The sequence below is a fragment of the Rhinolophus sinicus genome, linkage group LG06, assembly GCF_036562045.2.
Source record: "Rhinolophus sinicus isolate RSC01 linkage group LG06, ASM3656204v1, whole genome shotgun sequence".
Taxonomy (NCBI): Eukaryota; Metazoa; Chordata; class Mammalia; order Chiroptera; family Rhinolophidae; genus Rhinolophus; species Rhinolophus sinicus.
Genome location: NC_133756.1, coordinates 141,828,416 through 141,850,818, shown reverse-complemented (window position 1 = coordinate 141,850,818; position 22,403 = coordinate 141,828,416). Strand labels below are relative to the sequence as shown.

Below are 22,403 nucleotides of genomic sequence, written 5' to 3'. Positions count from 1 at the left end.
TTTTAAAAGGTACAAAAAACAAACTAAGAAAATAAACAGAAAAATCAAAAACATAAGGGTAAGGACTGACTAAATGGTTACTTTAGAGGGGAAGGGTGAGAGAAGAGCATTCTCAGTGGGAGAGCTGATCAGCGGTCTAAGTCAAACTGCTAAGGGTGAAATTCGGTAAATCAATAACATAATTAGATTTAGCTGGTTTGCAGTTTGGCTCATTGCATAGCCCACTATCCAGCCACCTGTAATTATACCTAGCTAGTTTGTGGTTAGATCCGCCCTGATATTCAGCCATTTTCTCTTTGTTTCTCCCCTCACTGAGTAACTAAAGAACTCTGTTTTGTTCCCTTTCTCAAAACTACTCATACCTCATTAATCCATTTAATTAACAAAATCCTAACCGGAAAAGGGCAATTTTTTAATCCTCAGGCTCCCAGACACCAGAATACACATAAAGCCTCAGGCCGCGGTGGCCAGACCAAGTCTGGAGTCCAGAGATAACATTATCTTAAAACAAACGAGACCCCAGTGAGGATGTCAGCCCTGGAATCTGCCTAACTGACTCCCCCTTTCCTTGGTTCTTCTTCTGTACCTATAAAACCGTCTGCTCATTCTAGGAATGGGGAGGTGGCCTGTGGACAGGAGTCCGCCATCTTCCCAGAATGCCGGCATTCTGAATAAACCAGCTTTTCTTTCCATCAACCACATCTCTCGTTTTTTTAACCTTTTCAAGTGGCAGGCCGCCAGACCTTAACATGGTATCAAAAGTGGCAGGTGTTTGGAAAGGTTTTATCTATGGCTTGATGGAGATGCTTTTCATGCCCAAGGCTCTCCTTGGCCTAACTGGATACTAAAACTAGTGCTGATGTGGTCTTAGCCCACTGAAGTTACATCCTAGCCTGACCAGGATTGTCATAGAATTGGGTGGGACTGAAGCCCCAAACTCGATATGCTTGTTGACTATAGGAACTAGAGCTTGGGCAAGGAAAGAGATGATAATTTAAAACAATTAAAAATGTGGTTTTACTTGAAGAATCTCTGTTTACAAGAAAGGGTGTGGTTTAGAAAGGAAAGGAAGGAGAAGAGAGGAGAGGCAAAAATGGGCAGGAGAAAGGGAGGATCCCTATGCAAATGAGGATCATTTGCCTTTGTATTAATGTAACTTGACTTTATTTGAGAAACAAAGTCTATTGTAAGGTGGAGGGATAATAGCAGAAAATTTGGAAAACTAGAGGTTGTCATTCACCGTGAAGCTACATTTTGTTTCTTAGGCAGCAGTAAGGGCCAAAACTGTTAGAACTTACCTCACCTCTGGGTATATACTTTTAAATATGTTTCTCTTTCCCAGAGCTTCTAAGTGCCTGTATGACTTATTTTAACATAACTATATCTCATTATAAATAATGATAAACATCCTCATGTGACAGCAATTTCTGGAGACAAATTTCTTTCTCTTCTCCTAAGTAGTATAATATAATTTTAACAAAGCTACAAATCAAGACATAGCCTTTTATATGCTAAAAATAATAGAACTAGCACTTAAAGTAGCAACCTGACAACTTGCAAAGAATATTGTAAACATATCATGCCTCATTAGTTCAGTTATGTCTCATTTGGTGTCACTCATCTTATTCTTATTCAATATAGCAAGTGCTTGCACGTATTTGTCTTTTTAATATTTTTTTCTGTGATGTGCATCTGACCATGAGTGATGAAAGGCAAAACAACAATGTCATTTGTATATCATTAAAATATAAAAATCATAGGATACTTTTTTTCCAGAAGATATTTTGGAGGTCTTGCAGACAAACCAATTGAATCAAAGTTCTTTTTTAGGCCACCATGTAATTTTGATTTTGCTTCATTTTTAAAGAATGTGGCTATGTAGGATCTAGCCTTTAGTTTTAAATTCATAAACCAATTGCAGCAATACACACACACACACGCAGGTTAAATTACACTAAATACTGAAGATCCATAGATTTTTGTTTGGCCTGCACATTGTTAAATTTCTTGAGTTAATTGTGAGCCTGTAGAAATAGGGAGATTGCACAGAAAAATACTTATTTCTGTTTTTGCTCAAAAAGTGAGAAGAATGGACAGCACTGGACCTTCATTTTCTCCGGGCACCAATCATACAGGGATGGATTCCCCTTTAGATGGAACATACACCCTCTGGTTTGCTCTATTCTGTCTGCACCATTCCCAGTAGCAGCCCTCACACTAGCTCTAGGCTGCTTTATTCATTTGTAGTACCTGTCTGGTAATCTTTACCGTTTTCCTTATTTCAGGGTTAATCTTTCAGTTATTTACTTTTTGCATCTACTTTTTGTGTTCTCCCTTAGGTCTTGCTGGAAATGGAGTTGGCCAACGTTAATCTAGACTAGGTTAAACAAACACTGCCTTCAGGACACCATTAACTACAGCTAACGAGTGTATCGGTGTAATGCTAGATGCAGAGATGGAAAGATAGACAGACAAGTAAACAGACAGCACGGTCACTTGGTAATCAGAGAGATTGAAAATCATTCCTTGGTCAAGTCTTAAAGTTTAGGAGGCTAAGAGTTAGGTTAAAACAGAGTGACAGACTCTAGTGAGTACACAGTGTGGAAAGGACTGTTTGCCATGCGTCGAACTTTTAAGTAACATTCAGACATATAGATGACACCATTAGAAATATCAGAATTAGAGAATTGCTCATGTGTAATTTCACAGTATGTGGATTGATGGATGAAACTTCTTATCTCTACTCTTAATACGGTAAGAATCACGGAGCGGAAATCCCTTTTCCCCCGTTTACTATGGATTCTACTTTTGGTCCAAGTAACAGTGGAAGACACCAGAGCCATTTGAAGCTGCTTGGGAAAACAGATTCGTAATTGTGAAGCCTAGTGTTGGTCCTCCTGACAGCCACCTGGGGAATGATGAGCATTAGCCTATGAAATTTTCCCCAAATTGAGCTGTAGCCATGGATGCCGTCTTTCTTCTACCCTCTGATAAATGGAATATTTCAAAGAAATGTTGTTTTCTTGGATAATGAATATAATAATAACAATAAATGTTAGTTCTGGACCCTAAGACTTTTTTTTAAAGCTTCTTTTTTCCTTTATTAATTACAAAATAAAAAGATCTCTAGAAAGACTACTTTTCCCAATACCTCCCTCACCCCACCGAGGGCTGAAATTGCACAACTACCTTTGTCTAAACTCTGAGAATGGGATTCTTAGCTTAAGTATCAGTTAGACCTTGAATGATATTTCATACAATTTTTATGTGGGTATTGGAACCCTTCGTATTTTCTCACATCTCTGCTCCCCTCTCCTCCATTCTAATTTCACTTCTATTTAATAATGTTTCTCTTTTTAACCTGAATTTGGCATCTGAAAATTAACCTTGCCTACTCTCTCTAACCTCCACCCCATTTATTCAGTCATCAAATCAGTTCTCCTCTTCCAATGCTTTTATAATATGGAGCTCTTCTCCACCTGCTCTCATCACTCTAGTCAGTGTTTCCCGACGTTGGTTCCATAATCTCCACGTCCATATTCCCCAGAGTTCTTCTCATTGGAATCACTTGCAGTATCTATTAATGTGGATTTCTTGGGGTCCAGAGTTTCTGAATCAAAATCTGAGGATTGGGGCCTAGAGACCTACATTATTATCAAGCACTCATTTCAACATGGCCAAAAATTCTTCACATTTTTTTATGTAAACTGGATGTGTATGAGAGGCTAATGCACACGGAACCAGTTCTGGACTCCTGCCTTTACATGTTCTGCCCAGTTCATGGAGCACCTTGCTTTACAATAGAGCATTACCTGACACCTCTTGTTCTCAACCACTGATGTCTCTGTCACAACTCAGAAGCAGTAGGAACAGTCTTGTTTAACATCCCAATGAACTTAATTTAATTCATTTGTCCTACTTTTGTAAGGTTTCTAAATATTAATGAATACATGATTAGTTAATTTAGGCATGATTAACTTCATCACATTTTAGTTTTTCTTACTCAGACTTAGCTCAGAAGATTTGATATTTCTTCATGAAACTTTCCGGTTGTTTCAGAAACAGGTGCCTGAGGGTTTCTAATTTTCCATGGTATCTTTTTCCATTCCATTTTCTTAATCCTTGTACTTAATTACTATAGTATTCTTAGTGATTCTATTTATTCTCTAAAATTCTTAATCACTGTTTCCAGTGGTAACACACACACACACACACACACACACACACACACACACACCCCAAAGCACTTTGGGTACCAAAGAAGTTGATTGTCTTAGGGAAGGCTTTAGCTACTGAGGTAGCAGTGATGGTACAATTATAGAATCTTGGGTAGGGTGTGGGCAGTCCTCCTGCCGGGCGATATGGAAAATGATTCTTTTATTCGAAACCTATAAAACGTTTCAGTGTGGAGAAAAGTTGTCAATCTCTGAATTACATTTTCATTACAGACATAAAGAAGATAATTCTCAGAAGTGGGTGTTTGGGACTGACGGCTGCATTTATTCTAAAGTAAGGACTTCATACGCCACAGCTTTTATTCCTAAGTTTTTCTGTTCCCAGATTCGTATAAAATGCACTGTCTATTGTTGAGACCAAGAAATGCTTTTTCTGCATAAATGATTTTACTCTGTACCCAGAAGTTTAGAATTTAGCTTAACTTAACTCATTACTTTCCTTTGAGGTTTTGTTTGACTTTAAAACACAGGTCCTCCAAAGCCAAAAATAATTTCCTTTCATCTATCAGTAAGAAACCACCCAGCATTTCAGGGCGTCAGTTTTCTTTCTTTTATTTTAAATTCTAATTTATTATTTTTTATTGAGATATAATTGACACATCATATTGCATAAGTTTAAGGCACACATTGTATTGATTTGTTACATTTATATATTGCAATATGATTACCACCATAGCATTAGCTAACACCTCTATTACCTCATATAATTATTATTTCTTCTTTGTGGTGAGATTAAGATCGACTCTCTTAACAACTTTGAACTTTATAATATATTATTGTTGATTATAATCACTATGCTGTGTATTAGATCTCCAGAGCTTATTTATCTACTATTTGCAAGTTTGTACCCTTAAATAACATCTCCCCAATCCCCCCACCCCCCGAGTAACCACCATTCTCTGTTTCTATGAGTTTGGCTTTTTTAGATTCCACGTAAATGTGATATCATGAAGTATTTGTCTTTCTCTGTCTGATTCACCTCATTTAGCTAATGACCTCAAGGTCCATCCATGTTGTCAAAAATGGATGAATAACATTCCTCTGTGTGTGTGTGTGTGTGTGTGTGTGTGTGGTGTATGTGTGTGTGTAAATGTAAATAAAATATATGCCACATCTTGTTTATCCATTTATCCCTTTATGGACACTTAGGTGCTTAGATTGTTTGCATATCTTGGCTATTGTGAATAATGTCACAATAAACATGGGAGTACCAATCTTTTCTTTATCCACATCAGTTTTCTTCTTCATTAAAATGAATAAATTGGCACTTTGGAGAACTGGCAATCTCTACTAAAGGTGAACATGTCTACACAACCCAGTAATTCCCCTCCTAGTTTAATTGTAAACAGAAATACTGTTATTCCATGACAACCTGCACCATTTTAGAAATTTGCAGAGTTTCATACAATGTCCATTTGTAAATTAACATAATAACATTTTCTTGAGTAATTATTTGTTGGCACACTGGCTAAAATCCCAGCTCCACTCACTAACTGATCCAGAACCATACACTTTTAGCTCTGTTCTTAAGCAGGAAATTTGACATAGCCGTCAAATGTCAAAGCATTTTAAAAGTTACATGTTTTCTAACTTCATTCTGAGATTCACCCCACCTTTCCCTTTATCCTGTTTCTGATTCCCCTACATTTCTGAATCAGAGTGAGTTTCCTGGTTGGTAGGAACGGAATCACAGAAAGACTAAAGCTTGTACATCTTGGTAAAAATAACAAGTGGAATTTTGAGACTGAACCAAAATATCCCTCCAGCTCTTAGGCCTGTCCTTGCACATGAGAACTTCATTCTGAGGCGTTATCTGAACTGCGCTGGCTCCTATTACTAGACAACATGGAGCCAAACAACATGGAGTTTTGTATAAGTATCATCCTTCCCACTCACAGACATAGAAGAGCAGGACCAAGGTTTAAGTGTATTTTCTTCTTCCCTCTCCCAAAATTCAGGTACCTAAATATCCACTTCTACTCCGATGTCTTTTTTACCTTTCCTTACCTAGCAATTTATTATTTTCTAATTATTCCTACTACTAATATTGATAGTGAGCAAATAACACATACTTTTGTGTTTTAAACATGTTATTTTTGAGAATTTTGATTCTAAAAATTTTAATGTGACATTCCCAGACGCAATCGCTGATTTCTGAAATTAGTTATTCTAGATTCACAGAACAAAACTATCTTTTAATGAGACATTTCATTCTTATGGAGGTTTAGAAATTTTAATTAGATCTAAATTTAGTCATATCCCAAACTATATCCATCTAGTTAAGGCTAAAATGGAGGATAATTTGATAATTATTTGCAGCTGGATCATAAATGGAGCTCATTCTATTCATTAAAAAAAGACAGAATTACTGCTTTAGGATATTAATAACTAATCTTGGCTCCACCACTTATTAGCTGTGTGGCCTTAGGCAAGTCATTTAACCTTTCCAAGCTTCACATTCTACGTCTGCAAAATAGATGCATTCTTATTACTAGCATTTTGAGGATTTGGCACAGATTCTGGCCTATCGATAGATTCTGGCATATGAATTCTAATCTAATTGATAATGTATAGCTATTAACGATAATCCTAATGAACAAATTTAAATACAATATTGCATTTTGTTACTGATTTTACTTCTATAAGGTTTTTTTTATTTGCTTGTTTTTAAAGTTAACCATCCCTCTATTTGTTTGCAAAAAGATAAAGTTTATGCAAACCATCAGTTTCAGCTAAATTAAGATTTAAACTTAAACATGGAACCACAGAATATCTAGAAGAAATCATGTATTAAAGCATCTAACCCACTGTAGTGGTGAGTGGATGTCTTTATCTGCAAGTAAAGAGATAATTCATAAAGGAAAAGACTAATGGCTTTGAGTATATAATTTTTTTAAAATTCTAAATCTAAAATAGCATAAGCAAAAGTAAGAAAGGAAATAGGGAAAAGCTGTGCAATATAAGTGTCAGAAAATGGGATAATACTCTTCATATACAATAAGTCTGATACAGCAATAAAAAAGGATCAACACTTCAATAGAACAAGAAACAAAGAATATGAAAAGGGAATACAAGACAGAAGAAAAATCAAAAGAGGCAAACCAAATAAAAAAGTTCAGCCTCATTAAAATTTAAATAAATGTAAACAAAGGAGATAGTATTGAGATGGTATTTTCTTCCTATTAAATAGGGAGGTTGTAAAATGGGAATATCCAATGTTGATGAAGATTGTGAGAAAACAGACATACTCATTTCCTTTTCCTGTGTTTGTATTTTATTTGTGTTAGTTATTTATTGCTGGGTAACAATTACCCCCAAACACGGTAACTTAAAACAACAAGCGTTTATTATCTCACTGTGCCTGTGGGCCGGGAATCTGGGAGTGGTTTAGCTGGGTGTTTCTAACTCAAGAGTCTCTGGTGAGGCTGTAGTTAGGGTGTCAGTAGGGGCTGCAGTCATCAGAGGCCTGGTGAGGCTGGACAATCTGCTTCTGTGCACACTTACACTGCTTCTGTCCAGATAGTTTACCCATTTGAAGAATACCATTTAGTATTTTTCAGTATATTCACAGGGTTGTGCATCCATCATACAATCTAATTTTGGAACATTTCTATTTGCCCTAAAAGATACCTTGTACCTCACACGTGTTCCCCCCATTCTTTCTGCCCCACCCCAGCCTTATTTGTCTCCACACATTTGCCTATTCTGGACACTTATTATAAAGGGAATCATACATTATGTGATCTTTCAAAACGATTTTCTTCCACTTAGCATAAGGTTGTCCAATTTCATCCGTGTTGTACTCTGCATTAATTAGTAATTTGTTTTTTCTTACTGCCAAATAATATTCCATTGTATAGAAATATCACATTTTATTTATTTTCCAGTTAATGGAAATGTTCGTTTCCACTATTTTGGCTATTATGAATAATGCTGCTATGAACATTTGCATTGACGTTTGTTAGTGGATGTATGTTTTCATTCTCATTGATATATAACTAAGAGTGGAATTCCTGGGTAATATGATAACTCATGTTTAACGTTTTGAGGACTGGCCAAATTGTTTTCCAATGTATTCACACCATTTTATATTCTTATCATCAACATATGAGGGTTCCAACTTCTTCGCATCCTTATCAACTCTTGTTATTTTCTGTCTTTTGATTACAGCCATCCTAGTTGGTATGAAGTGGTATCTCACTGAGATTTTGATTTGTAGTTCCCTAATGATTAGTGATGTTGAACATCTTTTCATGTGTTTATTAGCCACTTGTGTGCCTTCTTTGGAGAAATATCTTCTACTCAGATCCTCTGCTCATTTTTTAATAGAGCTATTTGTCTTTTTATTATTGAGTTGTAAGAGTTCTTTATATATTTGGGATACACAATCACTTATCAGACATGATTTGAAAATATTTTCTCCTATTCTGTGGGTTGTCTTTTCATTTTCTTGGTGACACTGTTTGCAACACAGAAGTTTTAATTTTTGATGTAGTATAATTTATTTTTTTTTGGCACTTCTACTTTTGGTGAGGTTCCTTACATTTTTAAATAGACTTTATTATTTTTTAATTTCTAAATTTTTTTATTGGGGAATATTGGGGAACAGTGTGTTTTTCCAGGGTCAGTCAGCTCCAAGTCATTGTCCTTCAGTCTGGTTGTGGAGGGCGCAGCTCAGCTCCAAGTCCAGTTGCTGTTTTCAATCTTAATTGCAGGGGGTGCAGCCCACCATCCCATGTGGGAATTGAACTGGCAACCTTGTTGCTAAGAGCTGGCGCTCTAACCAACTGAGCCATCTGGCCTCCCAAGACTTTATTTTTTAGAGCAATTTTAAATTCACAGTAAAACTGAGGGAACAGTAGAGTTCCCATTTGCCCCATGTCCCCCCCACACATGCACAACCTCCTCTATTGTCAACATCCCCACTATAGTGGGACATTTGTTACAACTGATGAACGTACATTGACACATCTTCACCCAAAGTCCATAGTTTACAGTAGGGTTTCCTCCTGGTGTTGCACATTCTATAGATCTGGACAAATGTGTAACAACATGTATCCACCATTAAACTCTCATACAGGGTAGTTTCACTGCCCTAAACATCCTCTGTGCTCTGCTATTCATCTCTCCCTCCCTCCTAACCCTTGGAAACCACTGATCTTTTTCACTGTGTCCACAATTTTGCCTTTTCCAGAATGTCATATAGTTGGCATTATACAATATGTAGCCTTCTCAAGTTGGCTTTCACTTGGTAATTTGCCTTTAAGGTCTGGAGTCCCTTACATTTTTAACATGCATATTTAGTTGCACATTTTCTAACAAAGTTATTCCATATCTCTTTTTCCAGAACAATGTAAGGACCTTAGTGCCCTTTAATTATTCACTGAACACCTCCTATTTTTTTGTTAGCACTTTAGTTTTACACTTTCAAAAAGAAATTTCTATTGTACTTGAGTCAGCATATCTAGGCTTTATGGACTAGTAAACAAGCTGGATGGCACTGAGCAAGTTGCTTAACGTCCCTGTGTCTGTTTCCTCACCTTTAAAATGGACACAATAATAATACCTATTTCAAATGGCTGTTGCAAGGATTAAAATGTAAATATATTGTCATGTGGGCATTACAGTGCTCCAATGGTAGCCTCCAAATATGCTCCTAGATAGGCCATCCTAGAGCTCATGGAACAGAAAGGTGCACAGACCAAATTAAAATGCTCAAATCATGCTTTATTAAATTGATTTAAAACACAAAACAAAATGTATAGGAAGAGAGAAGGGCTAGGATACACACTTAAAGTGCAAATGGGTTGAAGGGCCACATTAACTGAATCTCTGCAGTACCAACATATACTCTCTCTGTGTTGCATCACCCTTCCCTGCTGATGATGTGGTTCCAAGGACTAGAGATGAAATTTGAGCAAGGGGCCTGAGACAGTGACACACACTTTCTCCATGAGTGAGCTGAGTGGTGAGTAGCTGTGCTCCCCAGTTAGCCTGTTGGGTAACTGTGGATTTTATCCAGCAGAGGATCCAAAATGAGAGACAGCCATAGGTGGCCAATTAAAGATCTCATGATTTTTGTGTGTCTGCTGTGTTTCATTTCTGTTCCATGTATCATAAATATTTGTTACTTTGTTATTTAGTAAATCATGACTATTACATGTCTATTTTTTCCTTCTACCCCTTTCTATGTTCTTAATTACATATTTCTGACTCAGAATTTGACAGGAGGGGAACATTTTTCCCCCGATCACAAGTGTCTCTTAAATGTGTTGTCTCTTTAATTTGTTATTTAAACCTCAAATCTTTTGATTTTGTTGTTTTGAGTAAGATTGGGCATAGACAAAAAAAAAAAATAACAAATTTAGTACCTTACTGTACCACAGCATGGGGTGTCCTGGACCTGTATGAAAACTTAAGTTCCAGGTATTCATTCACTGTTACCAAAAGCTGCAGCCAAACAGCCAGGCCACTCTCCATCCACATCACTAAAATATAAGTCTCTCAGGAGCGGTGTGTGAAGTTTCCATATAAAACAGGATCTCGGAACACTGGGGCACTGGGGAACTCAAATACTGTTTTCTGAGGCCATCGATGGATTATCTTTCCAGACTTATTCGGCAGCCACCACTCTACTCTTCCTGAGAGAATGCTGGGGCTTGTTGTTATCCCGGGTTCTGCTCAAGGAGGCCCATGTTCCTTCAGCTCTCAGATTTCTGAAACCGATAGGCAGTTTCTGTGTCTTGTGCTAGCCCTGGTCCTGGTGGGTCCTCGTGTGCGGACCCCAGTGATAACTCACCTACTTCTTTATGACTTTCTCCTTCCCCAGCCTGGAGGTATTTTCTCCAAAGGTTAAGGGAGGGCATTGGGTAGTTTAGGGATTTGTCTTCCGTATTTGGTTGTTGTATCTCCCTGAAGCAATATAGTCTGATGACGGAACATTGAGAGAAAGGCTTATAGTATTAGGAAATGTGAAGTCAATTCACCTCCCCACACCTCCCGCTCCCTGAAAACAAAGTAAATAATGTCAGTTAACATACCACAATACCTGTCTGAGTTGTTAGAATTAAATGAGATGTCTTTAAATTAACAGAAATGTAGGAAACAGTAATAGTTGTGAAAATGTTCTGAAAACAAATAGAGGTAGGAAAGACTTTTTAATAGGGTTGTATTTACATTTGTGATTTTCAGTCAGTTGGAATTGACTGGTAAATATGTTGGGGATTTTATTTCATGAGAAATTTCCCAGGGCCCGGGGCATTCCCGATGGTTTGTATCGGGCTACAGCAACTCCTCTGTCCTCCGTTTTTTCCTTAAAGCCATAGGAATTTATCTGCATTCTCCTCTCCGCCCCCACAATTTACCACAATAGATGTAATTTTAGTTTCTCTTCCTCTCTTTCTGTCCCTTAGCAAAGTTATTTTGAGGAAAGAGTAAGTACTTAGAGCAATTACTTTCTTCTCATTTTGGAAGGAATTGTTGGGCAAAATTAGAACATGGTACTGAAATTGGCATATTAATTACTTTGAACCTTAGGTTGTCTTGTTAGGCTTATAATCCTTCCAAATGTAAGGAAATCAGTGTATTGTATTATCACACCTTCAAGAGAGAGATTTACATTTTCTGTTTTTTTTTTGTTTTTGTTTTTTTTAATCAATGATAACTTTAAAATATAAAGAATAAAATCACTGCAAAAAATAAAGGAATAATGTGAAATGATCTGAGCTGTGGAAATCTGAAAAATAAATAGAATTTTAGAACATCAGGGAAAACATTAATGAGCAAATAATCTGAATAAAGAATATGTAACTGAAAAGAATCTATAAAGAGATCTAAATATATGTCATTCCTTAGAAGTAGCTGAGGAAGGAGAGAACCACAAGTAGTCAAATTTGGGGAAAGAGAAAGATTGGTAGTTAGTAGTAGGTAATATGTAAAAATGAAAAAATAACATTCATTTATTAATAACATACACTGAATTTGCTTGAGTGTTTTATGTGCATTATTGCCCAAGAACCTATAAGGTATATAAAATAGAGGTCTTATGCTCTGTTTTATTGATAAGGAAACAGAGAGATTGAGATACTTGGCTAAGGCCTTCCAGCTGGTGGTTTAAGGCCTCTCTGAGCCTGAAGTCCTATTCTAGCCTCTATATGTTCTGCCAGACCATTCATGTCCTTGTCTTAACAATTATTCCAAATCTTCAAGTTTTCACGTAGGGCCTATTATTTGACTGGATATTTTGAAAAGGGACCTTTACATGAAATGGAACAGTTTAGAAAGGGATTAATAGAAACATTAATTTGGGCAGCTTTCAGTGGAGACTAAATAAGAGGTAAGAAACGTTAAGGGAGACTGTGAACCCCTGATTTCTTGTTGAATCCAGTAGCCTAGATTTACTGATTTATAGAGGCTTGCACTTGAAGGGATTACAGATTTTAAAAAACCCCTTTTGAAAGATGTGACTATAACTTGTCATGATTAAACAAAGTGTTTCACACCTTGAATGGTGACTCAGGTCAGCTTTGTATATACTAAATTTGTTGACAGGTAACTAATAGCTGTCATTTATTGAATATTTACCATGATGTGCCAACTGCTATTAAATACTTATTCTTATAACATCATGACAGATTGATTTAGCTATTGTCATAATAATATGATGGCAGAGGTAGTCTTATAATCTATAAAGATAGAGCACCTGAGGTTCAGAATGGTTTTTGTAATGTGCCCATTTGTACCATTGGTTAGTGGAGAAAATGGGATTTGAACCCACAGACATTTAGATCTACAGCTAATGCTCTTAACCCGTTTTCTTCCTCATCCCTACTAGTTTTTATTCTACTGATTTCATAACAGAATGTCATCATCTTGAGTAGCTGTATTAAGTCATTACTAAAATTTTATGTGTATTACATCATAAAAGATTTGATCAGACTATTGCCATTTTGATTTATGTATTGTTTTGAGTTATATCCTTAAAAAAAAACTATAACAATCATCATAAACGAGGCTGTCTCACGTACATATCACTTAATTTACATTTCAAACACTTGTGGAAAGCAATCTGATCGTTGATCTTTTTTTTTTTCTTTTTATAACGTGGAAACTTCTTTTGCCTATTGAAGAAAAAGGAAGATTTCCTACTGTGTAAGGCCCTTCATGTAGGTCCTTATGAGTTCATAATAGGTTATGTCTTTTTGTTTGCTTTAGCCACACTTAAAATATTTTAGCTTCACCTGTCAGTGAGATATAGAAATGTGGTTCTCTTGTTGCTTGGATAAAGTAGGTTGTGTGCATACATTTAATTCTAAGTTTGGTCCAAAATAAAGTAAATGTCATATTCTAGTATCTTTAAGTGTCAGGAATGTGTTTATTTACATTAATTTATCCAGTGGAGCCCTTTACCCTTATTTAAATTGAACAGGGGGTGGGGAAGGACTGGGACAGCCAACAAAGCACACTGACCCAGCTTGTCACCCAGTGACCTGTGAGAAGGAAATAATGAACTGTGAGTAGCTGTCATCTTAACTGTTTCTGACAGTTTGCCTTTGGGCACATCTGTGTTAGTGGCATTGGAAAGGCCTTTGTTCTTTTCCCACTAGTGACTCTGTGGAGTGCTGAGGGGTTTGCTAGCCACTGCACTCCTAACCGGCCCCTTCCTTCCCAGGGAAGCAAGCAGCTGCCACAGATCACACTGACATTTCTCTTCATGACTCAACTTGGCATGTACTTCACTCTTTCAAGAGAGCACATCTACTTAAAAGACCTTTGATTTTTTTTTAAATTTAAAATGTAAATTTAATGTCTCATGAGTTTTGATACTAATAAAAAAGCAAGTTATAAAATGCATTTAGTGTTATCCTAATATTATATACCATGTTTCCCTGAAAATAAGACCTAGCCGGGCAATCAGCGCTAATGCATCTTTTGGAGCAAAAATTAATATAAGACCCGGTCTTATTTTGCTGTAATAAAAGACTGGGTGTTTATAATATAATATAATGTAATGTAATGTAATGTAATATAATATAATATAATATAATATAATATAATATAATATAATATAATACCGGGTCTTATATTAATTTTTGCTCCAAAAGACACATTAGAGCTGATTGTCTGGCTACGTCTTATTGTCGGGGAAACACGGTAGATAAAGGTAAAGATAAGGAGCTAACTAGATAAGCAGGTGACTTGAAGGAAATATATTAAAGTATTGACAGTTGTTATTAAGTTTAAAATTTTTACGTATCGTTTATTTTCCAAATTTTAATAATTGAATATTGCATTGGCAATAGAACAAAAATCAACATATATTATGAAAAGCATTTTTAATGTAGATGCCTGATACATGCTTTATTAGTAGGAATATTTGGACTAAAATAGGAAAGAATATGCTATATTTTGCTTCACATTTTCCACTGCTATTTTAAAAATAAATTTCTATCTAATCATTTAAACTTTAAAATATTGCAACATGTACATTTTAAAGTTAATCTAGTGTATAACACTATTATAATCATTAGGAGATATAATTTGATAAGGTACAGATGTTTCTGTCTCCTGGTTTCCTGAAGTATCACTGTTATTTCAATCATAACGAAAGCAGAACAGTCTGAATAATGTGTATCATCCCCTAAGAAAATTGTTTAGATTAAAATCAAAGCTTCACTTATAAAATGTAATTCCTGAATCAATTTTAAAGCCTTATTTACATTTTTACAATTTTATAAAATCAGTCTTTCTACTATAGTTAAGTCTGGCTATAATCATCATGGAATAAATACTGAGCATTTGGTATTCACTTTGTCATATTTACCCTTCCAAGAGAATGTATGAGACTACACTGCATTGGTCAATTTTCATAAGGCCTTTTTTCCTCTATGATAGAATAGAAGAAATGAAGCTTAAAAGAAGTGACATGCTTTTTTTCTGCATTCAAGGTTTCTCTCTTAGTAACAGGTTTGAGATGCACTAAGTAACAAACTATTATAGTCTGCTTCTCAAAGAAAATTAATAGTAATGAGAAATTCTTTAAGCAGACAAGATGATCATGTCTACATAATTTTAAATTGTAAAAAATACATTAAAATGCAGTCATATTATGATTTTCTTGAGTATTCAATAGAATATGATTTATTACTCTATTAAATCATTTATGTAGTTTTGCATATAGTTGATGGTAATCAGTAATCATCTTATTTGATTAGAACATTCTTCTCATTTTCCTCATCAAATATCAACACAATTTTTGTAGAGATAGTGAATGCAAGGGTCGGTTTTGACAACAGTCAGATTATGTCTTTTTCAGGACAGTGAACTGTTTAAGTTGCCACACACAAATTCTTATTTCTAGAACTCTTACCAATATATAGGCAAATGTTGATATAATAATTGCTTTTGATATTCACTAAATTCAATTACACTTTCTTGGAATAAAACTCCACTTTAGATTACATTACTGTTTTTAGCTATTGAAATGTTCAGCTGTAAGCATTAGCCTTTAGTTCTTTTATGCTATATACAAGAGTGTGGTATTGTATTTAAGAACACAAAATTGTTGTGTGTTCCAGAGATGCAGAGGTATATTTATAATTTCTTTTTTTTTTAATTATAAAAGTCAAATATTCTGATATTTGGCTGGTATTGTTGCCTGTTTGTGTTTTGGTATATTTTAAAATTAATTCCCGTATGTTCTCTGTGAATTAAAGTGAACAAATAACATAATTGCACCCACTTCTTTGAAACAACAAAATCAAGCATTCCAAAGGATTAGGTTTCTATTCATAAATGTATATTAATTCAGAAATTATGAAAAGCTTTCAAATAAGCATTTTATGGTTAATTTTTGTTCTCACTTACTACCAGGAGGTACCCAACTGTCAATTATGCTGCTTAATTTCCATTTTCAAAACTGTACTATTTATCTTTCTGTTTTGTTCAATACTGTCTGTAGAAGCTATTCAAGGTATGAATGGGAAACTACTCCTACCGTCTTCAAACGCGTAGCCCCTAAACTAGAATGTCTATCTAGTATTATAATACTGAAAGTAGGAGGTAATGAGGTTCTGGGTTTGAGTACTGTGGATGGACAATGACGAGACTGGTGGTGGAGGGATAATTAGGTTACAGTGTATGGAACTGGATGACAGCAGACTTCAGGCAAAGTGACCTGTCTGTAGGTTAGCTGCTAAGTTATCTAACTCCTTCTCCCTTTGTCCCCATACAACCTATTCTCCCCTTAATAGGCCAAAGTGATCCATTTATTTTCTTAAGTCTGATCATGGGAATCATCAGCTCCAAATCCTCCATGGCGTTTTAGTTCTTTTAGGATGAAACCGAAGTCTTTACTGTGTGCTACATGGGCCTACTTTACCAGGCCCCTGGTGTTTCTTTGACCATCATTCTCCCCTCTCTTCCTCTGCTCCAGCTAGCCTGGCTTCCTGGCAAACTCTCACACTTCATTCCACCAATTTCAATGTCATCTTTTCACTATCATTTTCATTTTGTTATAATCTTCGATCCATGGATTATCCAGAAGTATATTTGTTAATTTCTGAAAATATGAAAAATGTCTGGTTTATATGTGTATTATTGACTTCTAGATTAATTTTACTGTGGTTGAAGAACATTTTTGGTATGATTTCAACTGTGACATTTGTTGAGATTTGCTTTATGGCCTAACCAATATCTGGACAATTTTTATAAGTTATCCATGTGTACTTGACAAGAATATGTATCCTGCAGTTTGGGGGATGCAGCGTTCTATTTATGTCAGTTAGAACAAGCTTGATAAATACTGGGGTGCCAAAAAGATGTATACACATTTTAAGAGATGTTATCTTAAAACAGGTGCCAATTTTTTTGGCACCCTCTGTATGTTTCCAAACCTTGTGTATACTTACTGATATTTTGCTTGGTAGATCATTTACTGAGAATAATATGGTTAAAATCTCCCACTTATAATTGTGGATTTGTCTATTTCTCCTTTTATTTTATCAATTTTTCATTTCTATAATTTGAGGCTATTATTAGGTGCATACAATTTTAGAATTGTTATATCTTCCTGATGAATTAATCTTTATGTTTTTATGGAATGTTCCTCTTTTATCTCTAGTTATTTTTTAACTTAAAGTTTATTTTGTCTCATATTAAATATAGTGACCCTAACTTTTTGGTCAGTGTTTACATGATATATTCTTGTATCTTTTTATTTTCAAATTTTATCTTTATATTGAAAGAGTGTTTTGCATGAACACATAGTTTTTTAAATGCAGCATGCCAATCTTTGTCTATTAATTGAAGTATTTAGTTCATTTACCTATAACATAATTACTAATACTTTGAGATTTAAATATAACATGTTACTATGTGGTTTCTATGTGTTCCATCTATTCTATGTTTTTTTTCCTTTCTCTTGAATTTATTGAGTATTTTAAATATTATTTAATTCCTTTCCTCTCAATTATCTGGTTTATACATTCTTTTACTATTCTTTTAGTGGTTATTCTAGGTATTATACATGTTTCCTTGACTTATTAACATCTAATATAAATTAGTGCTTTTACCACTTCTCAGATAATTCAACTCAGATAGAACTCTTACTCTCCACGTTTACACTTTCTGACTAAATACTGGTGTATGCTATAAGTGTTTCAAACCCCACAAAACTTCAAACTTATTATTGTCTCAATCAATATTCATTTAGACTTAGCCACTTTTTCACCCGTCCTGTTGAATTTTTTTTTCTCCGTATTTCTGGATTTCCATCAGAAATCATTTTCCTTCTATTTAAAGTACATTTTAAAATATTTCCTTAGGTGCTGGTGTGTTGGTCATGAATTCTCTCTATATTTATTTGTCTTTAAAAAATCTATATTTCACTTCCATATTCTCATTTTTATGTTTTTACTGGTTATGAAATTCTAGGTTGTCAGCTGTTTTTTTCTCAAAACACTGAAAATATCATTCCATTGTCTTTGGCTTCGATTTTTGTCTTGTCATTTGAGAAGCCATGTATCAGTCTTACCGCTCCTTTGAAGGGAACATGTTGTTTGTCTCTGGCTGACTTTGAGGTTTTCTCTTTGTATTTAGTGACTACTGTGATTTTGCACTACCTGTTTGTTTTTTTTGTTATTCCTTGTGTTTTTTATTTATAATACCTCGAGGGTTTTAGGACTTGAATCTGTAGCTTACTGTGTTTTATCAGCTTTGGAAAATTCTTTGCAATTGTTTTTTCAAATATTATTTCAGCTACATTTTCTCTCCTTGAAGGAACACTAATGACATATAATTAGAACTTTTTTTTTTACTGTAAACCCGATATCTCTTATGCCTTATTTTGTATTTTCTACCTTTTGTCTTCTTATGTTTGAGTGTAAATATTTTCTTTTGTTCTGTCTCTCAACTTATTAATTCTCTCTTCAACTGTATCTAATACGCCGCTAAATCTATACATTGAGTTCTTAATGTCTGTTATTGTATTTTCAGGTAGAAATTTTCCATTTGGTTTATATAGCCCATGATATTACCACAATTTACTTAATCATTCCTCTGTTATTGAACAGTTTCCAGTATTTTAAGTTTATTAATTGCGTTGTAACAAACATATTTATTTCTTGCCCAGAATGCAGTCATTTAGTCTGTGATCATTTATTAAGCAACATTTTTCTGCCTGGAATTTTGTTGGACACTAAGAATATAAAAATATACTGAAAAAGTGCCTGATTTTCTTGAGTTCATATTGTCATAAAATATTTTTCTACCAAGTTACATGTGAAAATCTGTCTAAGGTTGTAGATATTGTATTGATCATGAGGTTTGTTGAGTTAGTGTTTTTATTTTCTATTTTATAGCATATATAACTTAGCTGATCAAATAAGAGGACTGAATTTGTACTTTCTAACAGCATTTTCTTTTCTTTCTGTAAACATAAGCCATTCTTTATATTTTTCATGTTTTTAAATTGGACTACAGAGTTAGTCAAACTATGACATATGTACATTATCCTAGAATCACTTTTACTTTTTAAAAACAGAAATACCAAGTATCCTCCTTTGGTCATGAATGGTTTCTGTAAATATTTATAAAAAAATAAATAATTTTGCCTTTATTTAAGTTATTTAAGAATAATTATGTTGCAGTACATATAATAATTTCAATTGCCCATCAGTTTATCTATTTGAACATAACTAACTGACAGTCCTTTTGATTGACTTGTTATCATCAGTATGAGTCCATTCTTTTTTTGATCAAAGTCTCCAATTGAGCCATTCTGTGAATTTGAGGGAAGTGGACCAAGTGCACAGACAAAACAACATTACAATATTCATATGCTCAGAACACATAGATTTTAGTATCAAGATTTAAATCTTTAAGTCCCATCACTGAACTTTGTTTATTGTATTCTTTTCTGTTCTGTTACTGGAAATACTTGAGAGTCAATTCACATAGTTAAATAAGCATTTGTTTCTCACTTTTATATTCATTCATTCATTTGATAAATGCTTTGTGTGCTTGCTAAGAAAGATGATATAGCTTCCTAACTGACATCTCAAAATCTGGAGTCAGATTAATCCTTCTGGTCCAAGCTCTTCTAAGTGCTCACTGTGTGATTTTAGGCAAACTATTTAATATCATTGATACTCAATTTCTTCATATACAAAATGGGAATAATTATTGTGAAGTTTAAATGATATCACAAATGTTAAAGTTTAGCCCAATTCCTGGCACACAGTGAATACTCAGTAAATGATAGCCTTTATGATGATAATAATGTGTTATTAGTATTGATATTAGTATTAAGTGCAAAATATCATACGGATGCAAAGCAATTCCTGCCTTTAAAATTTCTCATCACAGAAAGCTGTGTACTGCTACATTTTTAATGTTATTCAAAGAGTAATTTTTGAGTTCTTGTTAGATGTAGAGAATTATAATACATAGTATTTGAGTATGTCTTTAAAAAATATCCCTCAGATATCAAGGAATATATGTATACTAAATATGTATATTCACAATGGAATAAGTTAATGGTGACAAACTATAGTCATTCTATAAAAATGTGTTTTTAGCCTTTGTAAACCAAAGAAATTGGGTATATCAAATCACCTATATCACCAAATTGAAGGGTATAAATAAGTAGGATAGTCTGTCCTTGAGAAAGTTGAACTGTAGTTGGAGAGACAGTGCAAAAAGATTAAAACCCTAATGACTGTTATTGTTTTTTAATATCATGTTTATCTTTAAATTTTTGGAAACACAAATAGAAAAAATTCATAAAGGAAAGGAAAAATACATAATCCTGGATTATTAATTTTGGTATCTCTTTTTCTTTATATGTTTTTGTTATTGTCATAGTTACATTTACAAAAATGGGAACATGCTAATTTTTTTGTGTTTAACAATGACAACACAATTACAGACATTAAGATGTTCTGTAAACATCTTTCCACAAGATTAAATATATGCCTATATCATTCTTTAGTGTGAATCTTAATTTGTGTAACCAGTGCTACATTATAGAACTTTAAGTTGTTTCCAGACTTTTTGCTCTTATTAGCAGGATGGCAATAAACAACAAATCAAAATTTGAAACACGATGTAAGTGTTCAATAATAAGAATCTTAAAAAGAATTTTCACACAGCAGTACATGAGAAGTGCCTCCTCCCAAATGTTAGAAATTAGAGAAAGAACAGAGGGTTGTGTGTTTGGAAGAATTGTAGAGAAGGGTCTGGAGTTGAACCCTATGAGGATAATTGGGGTTTGCTTTGTTTGAAAGTAAAGGGAAAACATTTTAGGAAAAAGAAACAGTGTGATTCCTTTTTATTTATGAAATAATGGCTCCCCTAACAATGATGCATGACCATGCAAATCTTTTTCTTGTGAAAATTGACATTCAGCTCTGATTTGAGCTGTGGATATTTTTATATGTGGCCTGTCTTACCAGAAACCTAGTATTGTTCCAATTCCGATTTAAGTGAGCTCATATATCAAGCAGAAAGCTTTCATCACAAGGTAGCTCATAATTTTCCAGCAGGTATAAATTCTTCTGGGGTCACCAGAAATTTTATTGTCTTTTTGTACCCTTAATTTCACAGATTTCAATATTTTCCTCTCTTATTGAGGTCAGTGAACTCTTTAAGTTTCATAGGAAGCTGAATTTTGATAGTTTTAAATTTTTAAAAAATGAATCTGGCACAAATGAATCTGGAACCCATGTATTTGCCACTGTGAAAACTTGAGAGTTGAAAAAAGTTTCCAATGTTCAGAGATAAGTTGGGAAAATTATGTCGCTTAGTGTTTATTTGATGGATATCATATATGGCTACTATGATGCAGGTATTCCCTGAATATGACTGAGACCATCACATTGAGGCATAAAAAACCTTTTCCTATGAATGGCTAAATGTGGACTACTACTCAGCAATTAGAAGGAATAAACGATTGATATAGCAACCTCGATGAACCTCAGCAATATTATACTGAGTGAACAAAGCCAATCTCAAAAGGACACACACTTTATAATCCACTTATGTGACATTCAGGATAATATAATTATAGAGATACTGTGTTTCCCCGAAAATGAGACCTATCTGACCATCAGCTCTAATGCACCTTTGGAGCAAAAATTAATATAAGACCCGGTGTTATGTTATGTTATGTTATGTTATGTTATGTTATGTTATGTTATGTTATGTTATGTTATGTTATGTTATGTTATGTTATATACCCGGTCTTATATTATAGTAAAATAAGACCGGGTCTTATATTAATTTTTGCTCCAAAAGATCCATTAGAGCTGATGGTCTGGCTAGGTCTTATTTTTGGGGCAACACGGTAGGGAACAGATTAGCAGTTGCCAGGAGTTAGGGATGGGTGTGGATATAAAGGGAATCTTGTGGATACTGTACAGTTGAATATCTTGATATGGTGGTAGTTACACAAGGCTACAAATGTGATAAAATTGCCTACACACACACACACACACACACACACACACACACACACACACACACACACACACTAGCTAGCAATGGTAGGTTAAATCCCCCTTGTGCTTTGAATCTAACTTTTCTTTCTGCCACCAGCTGGAGAAAACTGTTTTTAAAGAGGCTCATGTGAGTAAATTATGCTCACCCAGCTCGTCTCCCTACCTGAAGGTC

At 34.5% G+C, this 22,403-nt stretch overlaps 1 protein-coding gene across 1 annotated transcript in view; it reads left to right on the top strand.

The window, feature by feature from the left end:
• LOC109450800 (doublecortin domain-containing protein 1) overlaps positions 1 to 22,403 on the top strand; it is a 241,412-nt gene that overhangs the window by 218,142 nt on the left and 867 nt on the right. The window contains exon 17 of the mRNA XM_074337083.1: positions 4,449 to 4,509. Within this exon, the coding sequence (XP_074193184.1) occupies positions 4,449 to 4,509 (61 nt within the window). The remainder of the gene's footprint in view (positions 1 to 4,448; positions 4,510 to 22,403) is intronic.